At 38.4% G+C, this 21,771-nt stretch overlaps 1 protein-coding gene across 2 annotated transcripts; it reads right to left on the reverse strand.

Moving 5' to 3' along the window:
* Positions 1 to 281: 281 nt before the first annotated feature.
* Positions 282 to 13,988, reverse strand: LOC307127999 (myosin heavy chain, fast skeletal muscle-like). Of its 2 annotated transcripts, XM_079819513.1 has the most exons (41): positions 13,954 to 13,988; positions 13,788 to 13,830; positions 12,221 to 12,439; positions 12,005 to 12,148; positions 11,767 to 11,923; positions 11,633 to 11,660; positions 11,362 to 11,470; positions 11,121 to 11,213; positions 10,950 to 11,013; positions 10,758 to 10,856; positions 10,572 to 10,675; positions 10,351 to 10,489; positions 9,972 to 10,090; positions 9,725 to 9,874; positions 9,462 to 9,632; positions 9,071 to 9,371; positions 8,905 to 8,969; positions 8,739 to 8,826; positions 8,529 to 8,646; positions 8,321 to 8,444; positions 8,080 to 8,216; positions 7,731 to 7,986; positions 7,396 to 7,638; positions 7,132 to 7,308; positions 6,897 to 7,042; positions 6,711 to 6,801; positions 6,218 to 6,607; positions 5,186 to 5,312; positions 4,830 to 4,948; positions 4,547 to 4,743; positions 4,280 to 4,463; positions 4,010 to 4,175; positions 3,406 to 3,530; positions 3,008 to 3,316; positions 2,685 to 2,888; positions 2,476 to 2,601; positions 2,214 to 2,384; positions 2,017 to 2,121; positions 1,792 to 1,887; positions 1,554 to 1,685; positions 282 to 1,327 (listed from the first exon to the last, which is right to left on the reverse strand). In XM_079819513.1, the coding sequence occupies exons 3-41, from the start codon at positions 12,425 to 12,427 to the stop codon at positions 1,313 to 1,315; spliced, it is 5,796 nt and encodes a 1,931-aa protein (XP_079675639.1). In that variant the 5' UTR covers positions 12,428 to 12,439; positions 13,788 to 13,830; positions 13,954 to 13,988; the 3' UTR covers positions 282 to 1,312. The 2 variants fall into 2 exon arrangements, with proteins under 2 accessions (XP_079675639.1, XP_079675640.1); XM_079819514.1 differs by lacking the exon at positions 13,788 to 13,830 and having other exon boundaries at positions 13,954 to 13,987.
* Positions 13,989 to 21,771: the final 7,783 nt, after the last annotated feature.

The raw sequence follows: 21,771 nt of genomic DNA on the forward strand, positions 1-21,771 counted from the left end.
AGAAACTGCCAGCATTCACTCGTTCACAAGCCTTGATCTCTCGAGCGTTTGCATGGGCGTGCCAGATTCTCTGGGCGGAGGAAAGGGAGGTAACCGTTCCTGCTTGGACGTCAAACCAGGAGACTTCAGGATTGGTTCGTCTGGCCTGTCATTTTCTCAAAGGCAGAGAAAGACAGCCAGAACTCGGGGTTACACCGATCAACATTTCTATCCACTTGGGGACAATATTCAGGCTAGGGGAACTCATATTAATGTTGAAAAACCTCATACAATGAAAATTTCATGCCATGGGACCTTTAATGAAAAACACAAAAACAGAACAGTACAATGACAACTCGCTTAAATGGGCACTTTTACATTTAGCTAGAAACTGAATCTTCCGTCGTATATTGTTATTATATTGCTCAGTTACGTTTTTAATTGCGTCTGTTCTCTAACTGAACAAAATTATTTTTATTATTATAAAACAATCAAAATGATATCGATACGACTGTTTAATTTCATACAGCTATATCTATAACGAAAAAACATTTTCAAGTCTTTACATCATATCCGGGAGATAAGTCAGTAAATTTGAGTAAAATCACAACTTATCCCGTGCGAATGCGCCACGCAAAATTCAGATGTGGGGGAGTAATCTCTAAATCACACGAGGTCCCCAGATAATAGCCTACTTATCCCGTGTGAATAGGGTTCAACTCAAAACGTGCGTACACCACCTCCTGAGCTGGCGTAGGATTTGAGCGTGCCGTACGCCAACGTCCATATTGATAAATCTCAAAGTCACCGTGGTTTTGGGTGTACGCCAGGTGTACGCTGGAAATTTGGTGTACGCACTTTTGATAAATGAGGGCCATTGTGTATAAAGAAAATGAAATGCAAATTGGTATGCATTTCATGCTTATTTTGTGCATAATTGAATGTTTTTATGTTTAATGTTTTCATAATACAGAGATTGAGGGAAAAACAACAAGTGTTCGTGTTGTCTGTTCTTTAAAATATTTCTGTTCCCCTTTTCAGGGAGACTACACATTTATGTGGACAAGTGTAGATGGAACAGTTTTAACAAATTAGATAACTATCCAATCAGAGAAAATGCATGAAGTGACCAGGTATGTAGTCATACATCAGATATTTCTATTGTATAATAGTGTATTGTATAATATTTGTATTCTATAATAGTGTATCTTGCTGAAAATCACTCAAAGGCTAATTATTTGCTGAAATATACAGGTTTATTAAGACAGGTACTTTTACAATAAATATTCATATTATATGACTTCAGTAAATGCTCCTTTCAAGTTTTAAAGATTCATTCTTCTTTGACCTGTGAAAGAAGGAAGAGGCAAACATTAGCCTTATTAACAAAAATGCGCTCCACTTTACATAATGAAAAGAATACTGATGTGGCAATATCATACAGGATAATGCAATTATCAGAATAATGCAATTATCATAGTTCCACTACTTTTGCTAAGAGATAGTTCATGTATTTGGATAAACAAGTTGAATAAATAATGAACAAACAAACAAAAAAAACTCATCAGTCTAACCTTTCCAGCATCACGGCTCTTAACTTTGAGCTTGTTGACCTGAGACTCAGAAATATCAGCACGCTCCTCAGCCTCCTCAAGCTCATTCTGCACCTTCCTCAACTTGGACAGGTGAGTGTTTGCTTGTTCCTCCTAAAGGTTTATATATATATATATGGTTCATGTATCACATATCATCAAATTAGCATTCCATTATAAATAAATACAGTGTCAAGATGTTCTATTATATTTTACATACCGCCTCTTCAGACTGCCTCTTGTAGGCTTTGACCTTCAGCTGCAATTTGTCCACCAGATCCTGTAGTCTGCTGATGTTCTTCTTGTCCTCGTCAGTCTTCAAAAAAATACACATTTACTAGATTAAGTCTTGATCCTTTACTAAAATTAGGCATTGTCAGTACATACACTATTATGCAAACTCTTTTGTCTGAACAAACTTGAGGAATGAGGAATATGGCCATACCTGGTAGGTGAGCTCCTTGACTCTCCTCTCATATTTGCGGACGCCCTTAACAGCATCAACTCCACGTCTTTGCTCTGCTTCAACTTCAGCCTCAAGCTCATGGACCTAAAGAATATTATTGTTAGTCAAACAAATCATAATATATTAGAATATAACAAACTTCACTTTGCCCACATCATAACTACAAAGAGGCTTACTCTGGACTCCAACTTCTGGAGTTGTTTCTTTCCTCCCTTCATGGCCAGATTCTCAGCTTCATCCAGACGGTGCTGCAGGTCCTTCACTGTGACCTCCAGATTCTTCTTCATCCTCTCAAGGTGAGAACTTGTGTCCTGCTCCTTCTTCAGCTCTTCTGCCATCAATGCAGCCTTTTGCATGAATGCAGAAATTCATTAGATCCACATTTTTTTTAAAGTATACAAGTGTCTTGTGAAACATTTGGAAGCTACTGTTGCTCACATCAGTGATGGCCTTCTTGGCCTTCTCCTCTGCATTTCTGGCTTCCTGTACAGTGTCATCAACTTCACTCTGGACATGAATAAGGTCAGCCTCAAGCTTCTTCTTGGTATTTAGGAGACTTGTGTTCTACAAAATGGAAAGCAACAGTTTGAACATTTTGAATGATGCTCTCAATTTCTTTAAAAATCTGGGAAACAATGTGCACTTACCTGAGAGTGCAGCAGCCCAACACGCTCGCTTATATCCACCAGCTCTTGTTCAGCCACTTTGCGGCCTCTCTCGGTCTGCTCCAGAGCAGCTCTCAGCTCCTCAATCTCAGACTGCATCAGAGTGTTTCTGCGCTCCACCATGGCCACCTGCTCCTTCATGTCTTCCTCTCCTCTCTGGGCATCATCAAGGTGCAGTTGGGCATCCTGAAAATTACAAAAGCTTTACAATGAGCATTTCAAGTGGTTTCTGTTGGGCTTTACTTAACATATGTTAGATTATAAAAAATATGAATACATCCCAAAGTCGAACAGATGTCACATACCTTGAGTTGTCCCTGAACATTCCTGAGCTGTTTCTGGGCCTCAGCCGCCTGGCGATTGGCATGGCTCAGCTGAATCTCCATCTCATTAAGGTCTCCCTCCATCTTCTTCTTGATTCTCAGGGCATCATTTCTGCTCCTGACTTCAGAGTCCAGAGTGCCCTGCATGGATTCAATGACCCTCTGGCTGTTCCTCTTGATCTGCTCCATCTCCTCATCCTTCTCTGCAAGCTTCCTGTCAATCTCTCCTTTGATCTGGTTTAGCTCGAGCTGGACACGAAGAATCTTGGACTCCTCATGCTCCAGGGTGCCCTATGAAATATAAAATGAAAATATGCATGAAGACCACAGCATTCATGCAAGTTCTAGCAATAATTCCATATTGATCTCCAGATACTGACTTCAGCCTCTTCCAGGGCGGTCTGAATCTCTGACTTCTCAGTCTCCACTGTCTTCTTGGCCTTTTCCAGCTCATGGATGCTCTTACCAGTCTCACCTAACTGCTCTGTCAGATCTGAAATCTCCTCTATAGAAAGAAAAAATATAATATTTATCATAATGAACATTAATTAATCATATGTGCTTACTTTTTAATGCTCACTAAAATTAGAACATTAAAGGCATAGTTCACCCAAAAAAGAAAATTGTCATTAATTGTTTACCATCATGTCGTTCCAAACTCATGAGACTTTCGTTAATCTTCGGAACACAAATGAAGATCTTTTTGATGAAATTTGAGAGCTTTCTGCCCCTCCATAGACAGCTACGCAATTGACACTTTCACATTTCAAAAAGTTCATAGAATGATCGTGAAACTAATCCATATGATTTGAGCGGGACAGAAAGCTCTCAGATTTCATCAAAAAGATCTTCATTTGTGTTCTGAAGATTAACGAAAGTCTCGTGATTTTGGAACAACATGAGGGGGATTAATTAATGAAATAATTTTCAATTTTGGGTGAACTATACCTTCAACTTTTTCTAATTTAACGGTTTCATTCTTACGCTGCAGATTCTTGTTCTCTCTCTTGAGGGTCTCCAGGTGATCCATACTCTCCTCATAGGAGTTCTTCATCTTGAACAGTTCAGTGCTGAGTGAACGAGCCTCTTTCTGGGCACCTTCCAGCTCTGCCTGACCTTCCTCATATTTCTGCTTCCATTCTGCCAGGACCTTTGATGGAGATATTTCAGGATAGAATTTGTTTAAAAAATGTTAAACAAAGCCCATTCCAGCAATATTTACAAAGAGAATATCATAAGACTAAAATTGTTTACCTTGTCAAAGTTCCTCTGCTTCTTGTCAAGGTTGGCAGCCAAACCATTGGCTCTCTCCACATCAATCATGAGGTCCTCCACCTCACCCTGGAGTCTTTGTTTGGTCTTCTCCAGAGATGCACATTTGGAGTTCACTGCCTCAACTTGTTCCTCTGCCTCTTGCAGACGCTGAGCCAGCTTCTTCCTATTAAGTAACACACACTATTTTGAAATCTAATCTATAAAATAGCTGTGAGAATTGGGAATATAATACAATAATATACATACTTGGACTCTTCAAGCTCTTCAGTGCGCTGGATGGCATCCGTTTCATATTTAGTTCTCCACTGAGCAACCTCACTGTTGGCCTTTGACATTCCCCGCTGCAGCTCAGCCTTTGCCTCCTGCTCTTCCTCAAACTGCTCACGGAGCAAGTCACAGTCATGACGGGCTGATTGCACAGCATGGGCCAGTGCGTTCTTAGCCTAGGAGACAAGGTAACATAATATTAGCTTGTCTCTACAGTAAAGAAATTGACAAGTTTGTACATGTATTGATTATGCTGTATTACCTTAACTTCCTCTTCAACATGCCTCTTAAGCTCCTCAGTTTGCTGAGTAGAAGCTTGTTTGCCTCTGGTGAGCTGAGAAACCAGAGCCTCCTTCTCCTCCAGCTGACGGCCAAGCTCACCTATACAGTTTCACATTCATTGTGTCAGATTGTGATCAGTTCATTTCAAAATACATGGATGTAAGATTGTATTAGTCAACATAAAAAAGTCATCTAACAAGACTTTGTTACAGTGTTATTTGTAATGTTTGATTAATTATTGTTGCTAATTATTACTGATTATTGTTAATTATTGACATTAATTACTTTTGACAATATTAATTTGTTCATGATTGGTCATAATTTGTCATTAATTACCATTTTCAGTCTGAAATCTTGCTCTTTGAGTACTGAGATCATTTAACTGTCGAATGTTCTCATCATTCTTGGACTTAATTTCACTAAGTTGGTCCTCAAGTGTGCGGCACATCTTCTCAAGATTGCCCTGTAAAATAAAAAAGTCATTAGATATTTCAAAAACTCCAAGACTTCTTATATGCTGGGAAAATGAGTCACAATCAGCACATTTACAAAAATCTAAATTATTTTCACTATTATAATGATGTATGATTTGTTGGAACCAGGCATAAAAGCACTGAGCTACACCTATCAGTCATTATTAGTCAATTTTGAGAAAAATCGAGTTAAAGTTTTCTGAAGGTTCCAAAACAAAATCACCTAGCAACCATACCTTAAAATCCCTGGTAATGCATAATCCCATGGTAAAGTAACACGCCAAGTTAAAATGCATACCTATAGGAAAAATATATTCTCAACAATTTTTTCATGATACCACAATTGTTTGATTAACATTGAGAAATACAGCCAATATATTAAGACCTACTGTAATGCAAGGATCTAATTTTTCCCCAACAGTTAACCAAACGTTAACTTAAGACATAACAGATAATGTTTACGTGAATACTTGCCAAGACAGATATTTTGAAATACTGTAATTCTGTGTTCATGTGTATATTGGCATCATACGATCGTCTGAGAAGTGTATTTGTGCGCACACTTCGGATCTGTCAGTCAGCCAGGTAAGATCATCAGCATCAGTTTGACAATCACATTTCATTGGTTCAGACCATCAAGAATTCACTATGAATATTCAAAGTTGGAATGCCGTGAAAATGTACAACTAAAGATACTTTTTAATGTTGAATTACTATTTGGAGCATTGGGATCACTAGAAGAGGGCTTCATGAACACATTTTTGTGAATGAAAATTTTTTTTGACCAAAATTTACATTTTTCATTTGTTTTGCCTGTAGCTCGCAGTTAGCCTGTGCGCATTCCGACTCATTTTGCCAGCACGGGTCAAATATATTATTTAGAATATTTCTCAACCTTTGCTTTGGCAACAGCTTCCATGTTGCTGGAAAGATCGTCAATCTCCATTTTGTATTCGCTCTTCTCTTTCTCAAGCTTCTGCTTGACACGCTGCAGGTTGTCGATTTGCTCTCCCAGCTCGGCCACACTGTCTGCCTGCTTCTTGCGGAGGGCAGCAGCAGTAGCTTCATGCTGGAGGGTGGACTCTTCAAGATCACGACGCAGCTTCTGAAATTCAGCTTCTCGCTTCTTATTCATCTCGATCTGAGCAGAAGTTGCTCCTCCAGCCTCCTCAAGCCTCTCACTGATCTCCTCAAGTTCCCTGGAGAGATCAGCCCTCTGCTTCTCAACCTTGGCACGAGCAGCGCGCTCGGCCTCGATCTCTTCCTCCAGTTCCTCAATGCGAGCCTATGGTGGAAAGTAGTCAATTAGATTTTTGGTTATCTGTATTTGATCATAATTATCTTTTAGTCTTTTAGATCTTTAGTTTTAAAAACAAAACTCAAAATACCTGAAGCTCCTTGATCTTCTTTTGGAGTTGAGCACCCAGAGATTGTTCATCTTCTATCTTGCTGAGAAGCTGACTTGTTTCAAATTCTTTCCTGCGGGTGTTCAACAATAAGTAGTTGTAAAAAAAAAAATGATAACACAACCATAAAAGTTTTCAATGTTTTCAAAGATGTCCTGCTTTAATTACTTTTTAATTTTTTCATCAGATTGCTGCTTGTCATTCTCCAGGTCCATGACAGACTCTTGGGCTAATTTCAGGTCACCTTCAAGCTTTCTCTTGGATCTCTCAAGATCCATGCGAAGCTTCTTCTCTTGTTCAAGGGAACCCTCAAGCTACAGGACAATGATATATAAAAGTATGTTCACAGCAGAAAACAGTTGAATTGATGAATTTATATAATTAATTTACATAATAAACTCACATCATCAACTTGCTGCTCAAGCTTTGTCTTGGATTTGGTCAAGCTGTTGACTTTGTCCTCCTCGGCCTGAAGATCATCCAGTGTCTGCTGATGTGCCTCTTGGAGGGCTTTCTTCTCCTTCGTAAGTTTGGCTATGCTCTCATCCTGAGCTGCCATTTCCTCAGTCAAGTTCTTGACCTGTGTGTTTTGTTCCAAATAAGCTTACATTAATTCATATTCTATATCAATATATAAAACAAATATTAAATCTAATCTTAAACCAACCTTATTCTCAGTGGCATGTTTCTCCTTCTCCACTTTAGCCAAGGTGAGCTCCAGGTCATCAATGTCTTTCTTCAGCTCAGAGCACTCATCCTCTAGTTTCCTCTTCTTGGCTGTCAGTTCAGCATTGATTTCTTCCTCATCCTCCAGTCTCTCAGTTGTCTCTTTGAGTTTAGCTTCAAGCTGGATTTTGCTCTTGATCAGACCCTCACACCTCTCCTCAGCATCAGAGAGACCCTCAGATTCCTGTTGATAAAATAGATTGCTATTTCATTGGAAACCATATTGCTCATTTTTAATAGAGCCAAAATTCAGTTAATTCAAGGAAATGTTCTCACAGATGCTACTTGCAGCTGCAGATCATTTTTCTCTTGCAGCAGTGATACCATCTTCTCTTCAAGCTCCTTCTTTTTGGCTTCAGACTTTGCTAAAGCCTCTTTGCATTTTGCAAATTCCTCTTTCATGCTTGACAGCTCCTTCTCAGTCTCCGCAGTCTTCAGCAAAGGCTTAATCTTGTAGTAAACCTTCATCCATGGCCAGTGTTTGACATTCATGAATGAGCGGATGTTGTATTGGATAGTGTAAATGGAGTCCCTGTGAATAATTCATCATTAAATGGCATAATCATCAATATGTACTGTTTGCACTGTTATCATTGATGTTATCTTTACTCATGACAATACTAACCTGCTTTCCGTCATTTTCACAAACGCCTTCCTCATCACGTAGCCACGGCCGAGAGCCTGAGTCATTGTGACCAGAGCAGCCAGTTTCTCATCACGCATCTCCTCAAGAGTACCCAGAAGACCAGCTTTGAAGAACACCTGAATTTATGTAAAAAAATAAATCAAAAGATATTGATTTATCCTGTATAGGCTTTATGATCAGGATCAGTGAATCTTTGAAAGTTGTAAAGCTGAATATGAACCTTTGTGTGTCCGAATTTGTACTCCTCATGATCAACGTCGATGGATCCCAGGAGTTTCTCACTGGCCTTCTTGTTATCCATAAACTGTCCATCTGGGATAACCGCGGCATTCAGCACCTTGTATCTGTGGAAAATGAATCAAAATACTTAATGTCTTTTAATTAGGAGCCTCCTACAGGAAATTGTATTTTCACGTAGTCCCATTTACCTCTGCTTAAAGTCACCATATTGGATTCTGCTGGGGAAGCCCTTTCTGCAAATTCTGATACCTTCCAGTACACCGTTACACCTCAGCTGGTGGATAACCAGGAAGTTCTCCATGAGACCTATAATGAACAGTTCACACCATGAACTTGGTAAATTAACTTCATCATATATATTGAGTGCCAGAATATCTGTAAGCTTTTTAATACTTTACCTGGAGTCTTGGACTCATTAGGAATCAGGCAGCGCACAAAGTGAGGGTGAGTGCTCCTCAAGTTGGTCATGAGTTTACCCAAGTTCTCCTGTGGAGAATAGAAAAGGGTTGGAATGCTTTGAATTTCTTTTGTTCAATATTGCTGTGATGTCATCTCTATACATACCCTGAACTGGGAGGACACAGTCTGCATGGAACCACCCTTCTTCTTGCCTCCCTTTTTAGTAGTATCTATTGATATAAAAGTACAAAGGAACATGTATAAATGCAAAAAACAAGAAAGAAATTTCAAAATTGAATTCAAGTTCAGTTAAATCGATTTTTTTCTTTACCCTCAACAACAGGTGGGTAGAGGGTAGCCAGCAGCTTGTTAGAAGACTTCTGGTACAGCAGCAAAACAGAATCATTTAATGGATCCTTGTTCTTGTCCAACCAGCCAGTGACGTTGTAGTCCACAGTTCCAGCGTAGTGAACTAGGGAGAAGTGGGCTTCAGCCTTGCCTTTGGCAGGCTTTGGTTTCTCGAAAGCTTTGTTCTTGCCAAGATGCTGATCATACAGCTTGTTCTTGAAGGAAGCGTCTGAAGCCTTGGGGAACATGCACTCCTCTTCAAGGATGGAGAAGATACCCATGGGCTGTTTATAAAAGAATGTTGTTTATTACCAAAAATATAAGATTTTGAGAATAGACAATGGAAATTAATAAATTCATAAACCATTAAAAACCTTTTCAATGAGCTCTATGCAAGAAGCCAAGTCCATGCCAAAGTCAATGAACTCCCAAATAATGCCCTCCTTCTTGTATTCTTCTTGTTCCAGAACAAACATGGTGTGGTTGAAAAACTGTTGCAGTTTCTCATTGGTGAAGTTGATGCACAGCTGCTCCATGCTGTTGTACTGATGGAAGAAAAAATAACAGAAACATTCACTGACTAAATACTGAATATGATTCAATTTGACATAAAAATAGATACAAGAATCATTCTTACATCAAAGATCTCAAAGCCAGCAATATCCAGCACACCAATGTAGAAATTTCTTTGTTGTTTTGTGTCCAACATCTGGTTGATACGAATGACCATCCACAAGAACATCCTCTCATAGATAGATTTGGCCAATGCACTAACCGAGTTGTACACCTGTAAGAATAATAGAGTGGATAATTTATTCTGCATCTGCAATAATTAGCCAGAATTTTAGGTAAAACACATGGACATGCTGGAAATGTTACTATACCTGTGGCACTGTCTGGCCTTTGGTCACATACTCATTTCCGACCTTGACTCTGGGGTAGCACAAAGCCTTCAGCATATCAGCAGAGTTCAAACCCAGAAGGTAGGCAATTTTGTCAGCCTCTGTTAAATACATTTTAAAATAAATTGTCTTTGCTCTAAAGAGTCTTTTGTGCATGTGTAAAAATTATAATAAATCAGGCACCAAGTACTGTCACTTTTATTTTTTGATTTATTTTTATGCACAGCGTTGCATACTTCTAATTTATATTTACACTAAACATTTTACACACAAGTTCTGTGATTTATCAGCAAAGTCAATGCAACTGTTACTATTGTAAAGGCCAGAATGAAAAATAAGCAATTAGACCGAGAAGTCTCACCCTCATTGCCATCAGGCTCAGCCTGCTCCTCACGCTGCTTCTGCTTGAACTTCATGTTACCATGATGAAGCACAGCTCCAGTAAACTTGTAGATACCCATTTTCTCCTCATTATTGAAACCCAGAATGTCAATAGCGTCCTGTAAATTACAGAAAAGAATGAGATCTATGATTTTCCATATTTATATAGAATATGTCAATGTTCAAACAGCAATGACTCACATCAGTAGCATCCAGCTCCACTTTATCATCAATGCTGGCCACTGTGATCTGACCCTGACTGCACATGGGGAAGTCATATGGGTTGGTGGTGATGAGCGTCATTTCTGTAAAATACATCGATTTTTTGAAAGAGTATCTTACAATATTATCTGGCATTTAAACACTGAATGAAATATGTGCACCTACCAATCAGCTCAGGCTTATGGTTGGTCATCATCTGGTAGAAGATGTGGTAGCCTCTCTCATCTGGAAGCTGGAATGACACTCTAGACTTCTCCAGCAGATCTGTTGAGAGAATGTACTTGAGTCACAATCATCTGAAGAGTGACAGACAAAGACAAATGTGCCAGATGGATCAATGAAATTATGTCCACCTACATGTCTCAATGTCAGCACTGGCCAGTTTTCCAGATGTGCCGAAGTGAATTCTGATGAATTTACCCTGTTTAAAACAAAATAGCATAATACATAAATAAATAAAATAACTCTGTATAGAAAAATCAAACACAACTGACCAACTTTACTGTAAATAAAAAGTGGTGAACTTACAAAACGAGAGGAGTTGTCATTTCTCACAGTCTTGGCATTACCATAAGACTCAAGCAGAGGGTTGGCAGCAATGATCTGGTCCTCAAGAGAGCCCTGTGTTGTTTGAAGGGTTATTTTTTAAAAGTTATTTTACATTTAAAGACTGTTTGCAGGCATTTCACAAATTCACACATCATATAGTTTGTGAGACGAGTGTAACATCTTTCAAAATAATATATATGACATAGTTTATATCTCACACCTTTATTTTGCTGTCCTCTTTCTTCTTCTCACCACCTGACACTGCAACTGTGGCAAAGTACTGGATGACACGTTTGGTGTTCACAGTCTTTCCAGCACCGGATTCTCCACTGGTTTATGAGAGATTAGAAAACAGATGATTAAAAGACATGTAGACTTTTCAAAGTATATTCAATTATATTTACTAAATATCTCCATATAGATTTGCCATCTGCATTATACTTTAAATGTTTTATTTTTGTCAAGGTCTAAGATTAAAAGAAAATACTTACGTAATCAGGACAGACTGGTTTTCTCTATCTGTTGATTGTAATTTGTAAAATATCCGGTAAATATTTCTTATGTTAACAGCATCATCTAATTCACCTTAATGAATTCTACAGAATTCAATTCCATAAAGTCTTACCAGTCTGCATAAACTGATAGGCGTTGTCAGAGACAGAGAAGATGTGGGGTGGGGCCTCCATACGCTTTTTGCCTCTGTAAGCACTCACCACTTCTGAATCATACACTGGGAGCCACTTGTAGGGGTTCACAGTTGCGCAGAAGAGTCCAGAGTAAGTCTGAAATGAGCAGAGAAGTGGTCAGATTGCAATAACACAGACAAATTGAGCTTAAATGCTTTTTTATGTTTCAGAATTTACATAGATCATCCATGCAGCATAACGCTCTTTGAGGTTATACAGCACAGAGGCTTCATTGAGATGGGTCATCATGGCCATGTCCTCAATCTTGTCATACTTGGGAGGATTCATTGGGTAGACATCTTCTTCCTTAGCAACTCTTTCCTGTTAATGTGATAAATTAGATATTAGATATAAAATAAAACAATGTGATAAGTCATTTAAATTAAAAATTACCTCCTTAGTGTCAAGCAAAACAACTGTGACTTTGCCACCGTCTTTGCTCTTGATTGTTCCCTTGAGGTACAACTCTTTGACATCAGCCACATAGCAGGCAGACTTGGCATCAAATGGTTTGGTTTGAGCCTCGATTCTCTCCTTCTCAGGCTTACGAAGGTAAATGGAAGCCTTGCCATAAGCGGCCATCTCCGCGTCCGTACTCATGGTGGCGGCTTACTAAAGAGAGAAAATATAAACTTATGCATGAAAAATGTAATCAATATTTCATGTAACAATAAAGGCAAGACTCATGAAATGAAACACATGAATTGTGTTAGGAAAGAGGCATATTCCTAAGTTTAGGATTACACATGAATACAGACACATAAAACAATACTAGATAAACATTTAGATAGCAAGCAAGAAGCAGGTAAGGGGCCCATGAACGGCAAAAACTGAATAGAATATAGAGGCTGAATATGTCTTTCTGGTGATGAAACTGATATGCTGTTGTCAGGACACAGCACATACAGTACAGTATGAATTGTGGCATATATGAAGTTTCAGGTCAATACAGAGATTCTCACTGTCGACTATGAGTCTCACTTGTGGACTTTCTGCTAGAGTGCATCCTCCGGCTACGAGCATGGATTAAATTACATGTGTGTACTCGCTAATGCTCACAACACCCTGTATTGGGTAAAAATAGAAAAAATTAAAAATTTTCTCCACTGTAGATAAGTGTATTTGGGTTTTTTTTCTTCGTGGATGCATAAGATTTCCTGACAAAAATGAAGAAATTACTGTCACAGATTTTTTATCATAATAATTTAATGTTACGATAAAACTTTAGATCTTTCTAATGATTTATATTTATGCAAATGTCATCATAGATTATGATAGCAACACTGCATGCCAACAGTTCTGTATAGAGCCAATTTCATGTTTTGCTATATTTTAGCATCATCAATTGGCCCTTTCCCGCTTCTTTTTCCTTTTCGAGTCTACACAGAAAGGTGTCAAATTTGGTGAAAATGTTTAATTTAATTTAAGAGATATAGCCACTTATAAATAGTTGACATACATGTATATATCATAACAGAAAACTAGATCAAAGGGAGCAATCAACTCACCATGAGTTAAGATTTTTTTTGTTTGTTTTTTAACAGTTTTCAAGTTATTAGCAAGAGTACAAGTATGGATAGTTTGTGGTGCTAGAGGGTTTGAGTTAAAGACTCCACATTTGCTGTGTTTCATGTTCAGACTATCCTCTATGCTTGTGCCAAATTTGTATAACTTTCCCACAAGGGGTTCTATGGGCTCTCATAGACTCAAAAGTGAATGGAGAAAAACAGAATACAATCCAACACACAATAAAAACCAAATACAATATGCTTGGCCCTTAAATAAAGGGTCAATGGGACCCCTTCCTTAAATTCATCTTACATTTTAAACACATTTATTTGAAAATAAATTAACCAAGTTTTTGAAAGCAACATGCTTCCCCAGTTTTCATCTATAATACAGACTATAACAACTGTTTTCCTCTACCCTAATCCACACACTGAATCATAAACTCACTTGCCTTTTGTCCTGTGAGACCAGATGAAATTTTATCTACCCTTGAACTAAAAGAAAATTAAATTCATTAAAATGTATAAATAAATAAAAAAAACACAGTTACTTTAAGTACAGATGCATAGGTGATGATGATAAAATGCCCTTCAGTCACAATCACTACAGGCTCTTACCACTGGATGGAACTTCTGAGGTCTTCTCTGCATCCCTTCTGGTCTACCCTCTTGGCTTTTATAGAAGTTGATCATGCACACTAAGCAGAATCTATACATGGGTAACCTCATATATTCTGATATATGATAAGCTTTCTTGACCCATTTTATAAGAACTTTATGGAAAGACTCACAAACATCCTACCTAATGGAATCAGTCATAAGTCAAACCTTTATTGCTTAAAAATATATAGGTAACAGCTTCAATCTCAGAGTTCATGTGTATTATAATTATTTATTTTTAGTCTATTAATATCTTACTTTGACATATGACACACACTGAAGTAAATAAATCCTTTTTTGGGAAGAGAGTGCATTCAGCTACCCCTCCCATTTTTTTAATCAGAAAACATTTCACCTTTCACCTTTTCACCCATGGATGTTCTTGTAGCAGGCTAGTGTGGCAGCAATAGGGCTAAACAATAAAATATATTACAAATCTGACAAGATATATAGTTCAAGAATATAGAAAAATACTGGAAAATATGTCTTATACAGTACTTATTTGAATGAGTTAAAGCAACGTTACAACATGTCATAACTTATTGATAATTTGTTCATAGAATTTTTTACAGTGTAGGCATCGTACACTTAACAAATTTATAATAGCAACGCTCTTGAAACCACACTGAACACCCTAACAACACCCTAGCAACCATGTAGCAAAACCCTTGAGACCACACTGAACACCCTAGCAACCTTGTAGCAATGCCCTTGAAGCATCAATGAACACCCTAGCAACCTTGTAGCAATGCCCTTGAAACCACAATTAACATCCTAGCAATTGTGTAGCAACTCCCTTGAAACCACACTGAACACCATAGCAACCGTGTAATAACATCCTTGAAACCACACTGAACACTCTAGCAACACCCTAGCAACCATGTAGCAATGCCCCTGAAACCACACTGAAAACCCTAGCAACCATGTAGGAAAACCCTTGAGACCACACTGAACACCCTAGCAGCCTTGTAGCAATGCCCTTGAAACCTCAGTGAACACCCTAGCAACCGTGTAGGAATGCTCTTGAAACCACACTGAACACCCTAGCAACACCCTAGAAACCATGTAGTAACGTCCTTGAAACCACACCGAACACCCTAGCAACCATGTAGCAACAACCTTGAAACCACAGCAAAACCCTAGCAACCATGTAGCAATGCCCTTGACACCACACTGAACACACTAGCAACCATTAAGAAATGCCGTTGAAACCACACTGAACACCCTAGCAACACCCTGGCAATGGGCAGACATTTGAGTTCAAAATCTCAGAAAACGAACAAAGATTTAGACGATGAATTAGAAATAGATGATGAGATGATTAGATAATCAGACGAAGACGATCAAGGCAGAAAAAGATCAGAGAAAATGGGTTAACAGTTCATTCAAGCCATCTATACTCTCCTCTCACTCACTTTTCTTTCTTTTACTTAAGTTATTTTCTTTGCGTTGAGTCTCATGTTCTAAGTTAAGTTTTGCCTCAAAGTTTCGGACAACGATTCTACAGCCTTCAACTGCCTCAAAACTTCAAACTTCATCCACAAGACTTTCCATCCATCCGCCAACACGCCACGTGATTGGTTTCCCACGATGTCGGTCAAAGACACGACAAGACCGTCAGCGAATCAAAGAACCTGGGAAATCCATTCTCCAGCAAGGACTGAGAAGGAATTTCCCATTCAAAGAAGACACAAACTAACGCAGTTAGTTACTTCAGACTAGTCCCTTAGTCTGAAGTAATCCCTCCAGATTCTAACTGATACATTGATATCAAATTTAATAACTACGCCTAAGAAACGAAAGGAGGGTTAAAGTAATGATTCATGGTTCATTCAGGTCATGTCTTATAAGTGCATATCTTGCTACAAACTTAGTATTTCATCATTTCACTCTTTTAAAACTCCTAATTTCCTAACTTTCTTTCTTTCTGCAACTCGTGTGAATGTGTGTGTGCGTGGGTTCTCTTTCATCATCTCGTGGTATGAGATCAGATTCCCGCCAAAAGTATTGAAGTCACGCATGAAAAAATAAAAAACACATGTGAAAATATAACGCACAAAACTGAAAAATCAATGCAAAGTTTATCAGAATCAGAAACAACACAGTCACGGAAATAAAAATAATAAGCGTAAATCAAATATTTAAACAAGTTTAAAATCATATTGCTCAAAACTGAATCATGAATTCAAAATTATCTGAATCGCTCACAAAATCATGTTTTCTGCTCTTGTTTTCATTTTTTTGCATGTCCGTGCTCTTTTTTCCTTTGTTCTTGTTTCCACATTCTGTGCTTGCGGTTTCAAATGTTGCAGTTCAAGTTTCATGTAAATTAGGGCGGGTCTTAGCATCACCATTAGTCCACTAGTTCTAGATTGACAGTTTATCCTCTAGCCAATCAATCGAAGAGGGAAGTTTACGTCACTCCAATGCGACTCATGCCGCAGTTCAGCCAGCCACCATTGAGCTACGAGTATAACGCATTCTCTATCACTATATCTGCAAGGAAATACATTATTGTATTGTTATGAATATAATCTTAGGACTCTATTCTTTTGTATGATAGACGTTTTAGGGGGGTTTCTCACAATTAAAGCAGTCAAATTCTGAGGCTTGACTGGCCATCCACCAGCCGCTGTTGAGCTACAAGTATAATGTGTTCTCTATCACCAGTGGTGGAAGTAATAGGCTACAAATAACCAGAGACATATTGACTTTAGTAAAAGTAGAAGTACCACAATGACAACCCTACTTAAGTAAAAAAGTACCTGATTTGAAATGTACTTTATGAGAATTAAAAGTACTTGCATGACAATTTATTCTATTAATGTCTATTCTAATAATTAAAAAAAGTTTAAATAAGTTAGTTTTGGCTTAATGTAATTGTGCTTACCATCTGTGGCCCAGTTTGCGTAGAAAGAGTGGTCATTTTCCTCCAGATTGGAGAGCGACTTTCTGAAGATTTTGTTCATTTCTGAAGCTCATTCCGCTCGCCGCGCGCTCAACCCAGAATGCCCTTTGTGAGATGCTGGTTCGCATATAGGCTATCTGAAATAAGTAGATAGGGCTGCCCCTAACAACAAAAAAAAAATTCTAGTAGCCTATTCGTTCATTTAAGCCGTTGTTCACACAGCGCTGGCGCCTCCATGTCATTGTCGGCTTACTCTGCTATATTTGCTTATTATTAATTAAATCCAGTCAAATGGTTTATAAAACATTGATTAAAATTAAGATACAATTTATACAAAACGAAATTCACTTAAAAGAAAGGCTTTCAACATAACAGTGTTGTCAAAATCAGTTCTGTCCCCCATGTCTTCTGTCACATTGCGCATCTTATCCTGTTCACTTTCATAATCAACGTAGATTAAATAAATAATTAGTTTTTTTTTATAATATTTGAACATGTGAACTTAAATATGTGTTTTATTATCTACAACAAGCAGCCTATAGTAGGCTACAGTACAGAGAAATGTCATGTTTGGAGTGGGATTTGAGCGCACGTCGTTTTACCGGTGAGCAGTTCATGAGTGGAGCTCCGCTCCGCTTTGCTCACATGCTCTGGGCTGTATTTTGCGTGAAAAATGTTTCCTGCCGCTGTGCAGGCTCTTTTATTGTATATGATAGTTTAAACAGCTCAATAACCCTTTTATTTAAAGGTTTGATGTATGCCCTATAGTCCTAGTCCATTGCATTACGATTGCAAGAAGGATCAATAATGTAAAACATTTTATGTGCAATCAAATGTCCCAGTTTGTATGTTGTTTAAACGTGTTCTCGTTGTGCTTCGTCGAGCATTCCACCACTGGCTGCCAAAAAATATTTATTTGGAATGAGAGTGGCACTAACCAACTATTTGGGGTCATGATCATTTGACCAATTTCTGATTCACCTCTCTAAAAGCCTCTCGAAAAACTTTTCTGATTGTGTAAATTTATATATTTAATAATATATTCATGATTGTAAACAAATATATTTCTTTGCACAAACAGTGGGCCTTAGAGATGCACGGTTACAGCCGCGGATAAACCGCGGATCGGGTGGATGACGTGACGAAAAATAATATTTTAATCAAATTCGGGCGGGTGGCGGTTCAATCATTCAAATTAATAAAAAAAAAAAAGATATAGGCCTACATTGTTTAATATTGTTGCAGTGCCTGGTAGGCCACTAAGCAAACCTGCAAGCTATGAGCCCAGCTGTCAGTATGGAGGCCTAAACATCTCTTACATGAGACTGCCTGGGTTTTGTTTCAATATCAGTTATATTTTAAAACAGCCAGTCATAGTCACTCGGGGAATAGGCATTTAAAAGAAAGAACGCAAGAGCAAAACTTCTACAAATTCAATAACATCCACAGCAGAAAACGAAAAAATAGTCGGAAAACTTTGCCCATTAATTAGATGTACAAGGCAAGCTGGCAAGCTTTAGAGTTGTTATGGACTGTTAAAAATGTGAACATGCGTTGCACAGTTGTGCGGTGGACTTTCAGCAAATTTCAGTGAACAAATAGAGTCTGCGTTTCTTTAATATCGAGGCTCTACAGTTTGTTTCTTGTATGATTGTTAGGCCTACTGTATAAAATGAATTGCACTGTATGCCTGAAAAAGACCGGCTCTCTTCCCATTTAGTCAAAATTAACAGTTTAATTTCTTCAGGCTCGTCCTAGTCGTCACCCTGACATGACAGTGTGTAGAGTTAATTAGCCTATAATGTGAATGACTTGTTATTTTATTCTTTTTGCAATAGGCATTAATTAGTAGGCCTAGTAGGCTAAATAGCAGCATGTTGAAATGATGTGCCAAATTGCGTTTTTTATTACAATGATAAAATTGTACAGTAGCCTATTCAGGTAACGTCAGCTTTGCTGATGTGCATTTTATTTATGGTGTTTATTTATTTTTGTCCCTGTGCGCCGATCGGTTCACTGCTGATATTCTGAGGTACAATAGGCTATTCAGCCAGTCGGCTAGCAGGAGCACGGGAAGTGGGGGTGCTGCAAATTTTAATTCCTAGCATGTAGTAATTTATTTGTACACTTTAAGTGGCCATTAAAAAAAGGCTTAATATTTATATGTTGAATTATGTTTTTAAAACATACATGAGTATATAGAGAACTCTCGTGTATATAGAGAATGCGTAGAGCGGTAATATTTCCTCCAGAGTGAGCGCCTTTCTGAAGATTCCGTTTATTTCTAAAGCTCATACCCTTTGTGACATGCTGGTTCGAATATATCTGAAATAAATAGCTATAGGGTAGCCCCCAACAAATTTTTTTTTTTCTAGTTGTTCATTTAAGCCAGGGGTCTCAAACTCATTTTACCTGGGGGCCGCAGGAGGTAGACTCTGGGTCAGGCTGGGCCGCATCAAGTATTCCACATAAAAAGTGTTTCAAGTATTCCAAAAAAAAGTAGCACGTTCAACTGATCCAATCTTTATTATTAACAGTTCTTCAACATGAATGTTTCTTCTGAACATGAACTGTTCCTCTGAATTTAAACTAAAATATAGCCTATAGAAATTAAATCATGTAATATGAAATAATGAATGATTTTAATTTTACTTTAAATAATAGACTAATTCACAGCAAGGCCTTAACCAGGTCAAACAGAAATTCTAGGTCTAATTCTAGTTGGGAAATAATCTTTTTGGATATATGTTTTAATGAATATTTGCATTAATTTGCAACGAGCGCTGTTAGACCACATTCGTTTCAACAGTCTGATCAGCTTTGTTCGTCTGTCAATCACACGGTGTCAACCAATTATACTGCACGAGGGAGGGGCAAGCCAACTCTCTCTCTCTCTCTCTCTCTCTCTCTCTCTCTCACAAACACACACACACATACACAAAAGAGGCAGCAAGCGTGGCAAGCGCGGCAAGCGCTGCACACGCAACGACTCAGCAAATAAGGTGCTTTTCAGAGCAACGCGCGGGCCGTACTAACACTAAACTTTGATGTCAAGAAGGGGGCTACAAAATATCATCCTGCGGGCCGCGAGTTTGAGACCCCTGATTTAAGCTGTTCATGCTGCGCTGGCTCCATGTCATAGTTTGCTATATTTGCTTATTATTTATTAAATCCACGAAATTAGTTGACAAAAAATTGATTAAAATTAAGATATAATTTATACAAAACGAAATTCACTTTAAAGAAAGGCTTTCAACAAAACAAAACAAAACTTAACAAAACTTAAAGTGGTCGAAATCATTTCTGACCCCCATGTCTTCTTACATATTGTACATCTAATGGGTTCTGTTCACTTTTCACTATGGGCCTATAGTGAACGCGTTTCGCTCACAGCCAAGCGTAGTAAGCATCCAGTCGTGATCACGTTCATTTGACTGTTTTAATTGTGAGAAACCCCCCTAAAACGTCCTAAGATTATATTCATAACAATACAATAATGTATTTCCTTGCCGATATAGTGAAAGAGAACGCGTTATACTTGTAGCTCAACAGCAGCTGGTTGAACTGAGCGGCATGAGTTGCATCGGAGTGACGTAAACTTCCCTCTTCGATTGATTGGCTAGAGGATGAGCTGTCAATCTAGAACTAGTGGACCAATGGTGATGCTAAGACCCGCCCTAATTTACATGAAACTTGAACTGTAACATTTGAAACCGCAAGCACAGAATGTGGAATCAAGAGTAAAGGAAAAAAGAGCACGGACATGCAAAAAATGAAAGAGCAGAAAAAGAGCAGAAAACATGATTTTGTGAGCGATTCAGATAATTTTGAATTCATGATTCCATTTTGAGCAATATCATTTTAAACTTGTTTAAATATTTGATTTACGCTTATTTTTTTATTTCCGTGACTGCGTTGTTTGTGATTCTGGTTAACTTTGCATTTATTTTTCAGTTTTGTGCGTTATATTTTCACATGTGTTTTTAAAATTTTGATTCACGCTTATTATTTTTTTATGCGTGACAGCAATACATTTGGCGGGAATCTGATCCCATACTCGTGTTCGAGATCCACCTATGGGAAGGGCATCCGTACCTGCCCTCTGCAGAAGCATCCAATTTCACCAAGTTTGGCAAGACAGACAGAAGCGCACAGCCAATGCCCGGTAGGGCTGTCAAAATGGCTAAATTCAAAATTATTTTCATTAATTTAAATATAATTTAATTAATGAGCATGTAAGGAAAATTACGTAACAAAAGTGCATAAAACTGCAAGTGCATCAGTCACCTGAGAAAACACGCTTCAACAGACAATGTAATGTGAACACAAAATAGCACAAAATAGCAAAAATTTTCGTTTTTGCATTCGAATGTGCAGTTTTTTGGTAAATTCGACGAATATTCAAAATACATTTTTTTATTTGACAACCCTAATGCCCGGTATGGCCCCACCCCTTACCTGTGGGCATATAAGGCCTGCGTGACAGTTCTATTCTGCCAGTTTAGCTGTGTCTACTCTCGGAGACGCCCATGCTCTCACCATGGAGTTTTTCGCTGGTATGTCGTGCTCTATTTCTGCCGCTTCTCCCGGGAACAGCTTATCACGGCCCTGCCCAGCTGTGTGTGGTGCGCTGATCGCCGCGAAGGACCTTCATCTGTTCTGCGATGTTTGCTTGGGCCTCAAGTGCGGAAGAGGCCTTGAAGAACCCGGAGAATTGCAGTCATTGCCTGTTGCTGCCTAAAAAAACTCCTGCGACGCCGCCTTAAAGTTGCTGCCACCCAATGTGTCGAGCTCAACTTTTCTGACTCTGATGTGGAAAACGGTGGCGACTGACATCTCTCATCTGGGCTGAGCAGCCCAATCCTGCA

The sequence above is a fragment of the Gobio gobio genome, assembly GCF_949357685.1.
Source record: "Gobio gobio genome assembly, chromosome: 6".
NCBI lineage: Eukaryota > Metazoa > Chordata > Actinopteri > Cypriniformes > Gobionidae > Gobio > Gobio gobio.

Coding starts and splice junctions, on each gene's coding strand:
- LOC307127999 (XM_079819513.1), bottom strand. CDS start 12,427: ATGAGTACGGACGCGGAGATGGCCGCTTATGGCAAGGCTTCCATTTAC. Junction 11,214..11,361: donor AAGAGGACAGCAAAATAAAG/GTGTGAGATATA, acceptor CAAACAACACAG/GGCTCTCTTGAGGACCAGAT. Junction 10,857..10,949: donor CAGTGCTGACATTGAGACAT/GTAGGTGGACAT, acceptor TTCTCTCAACAG/ATCTGCTGGAGAAGTCTAGA.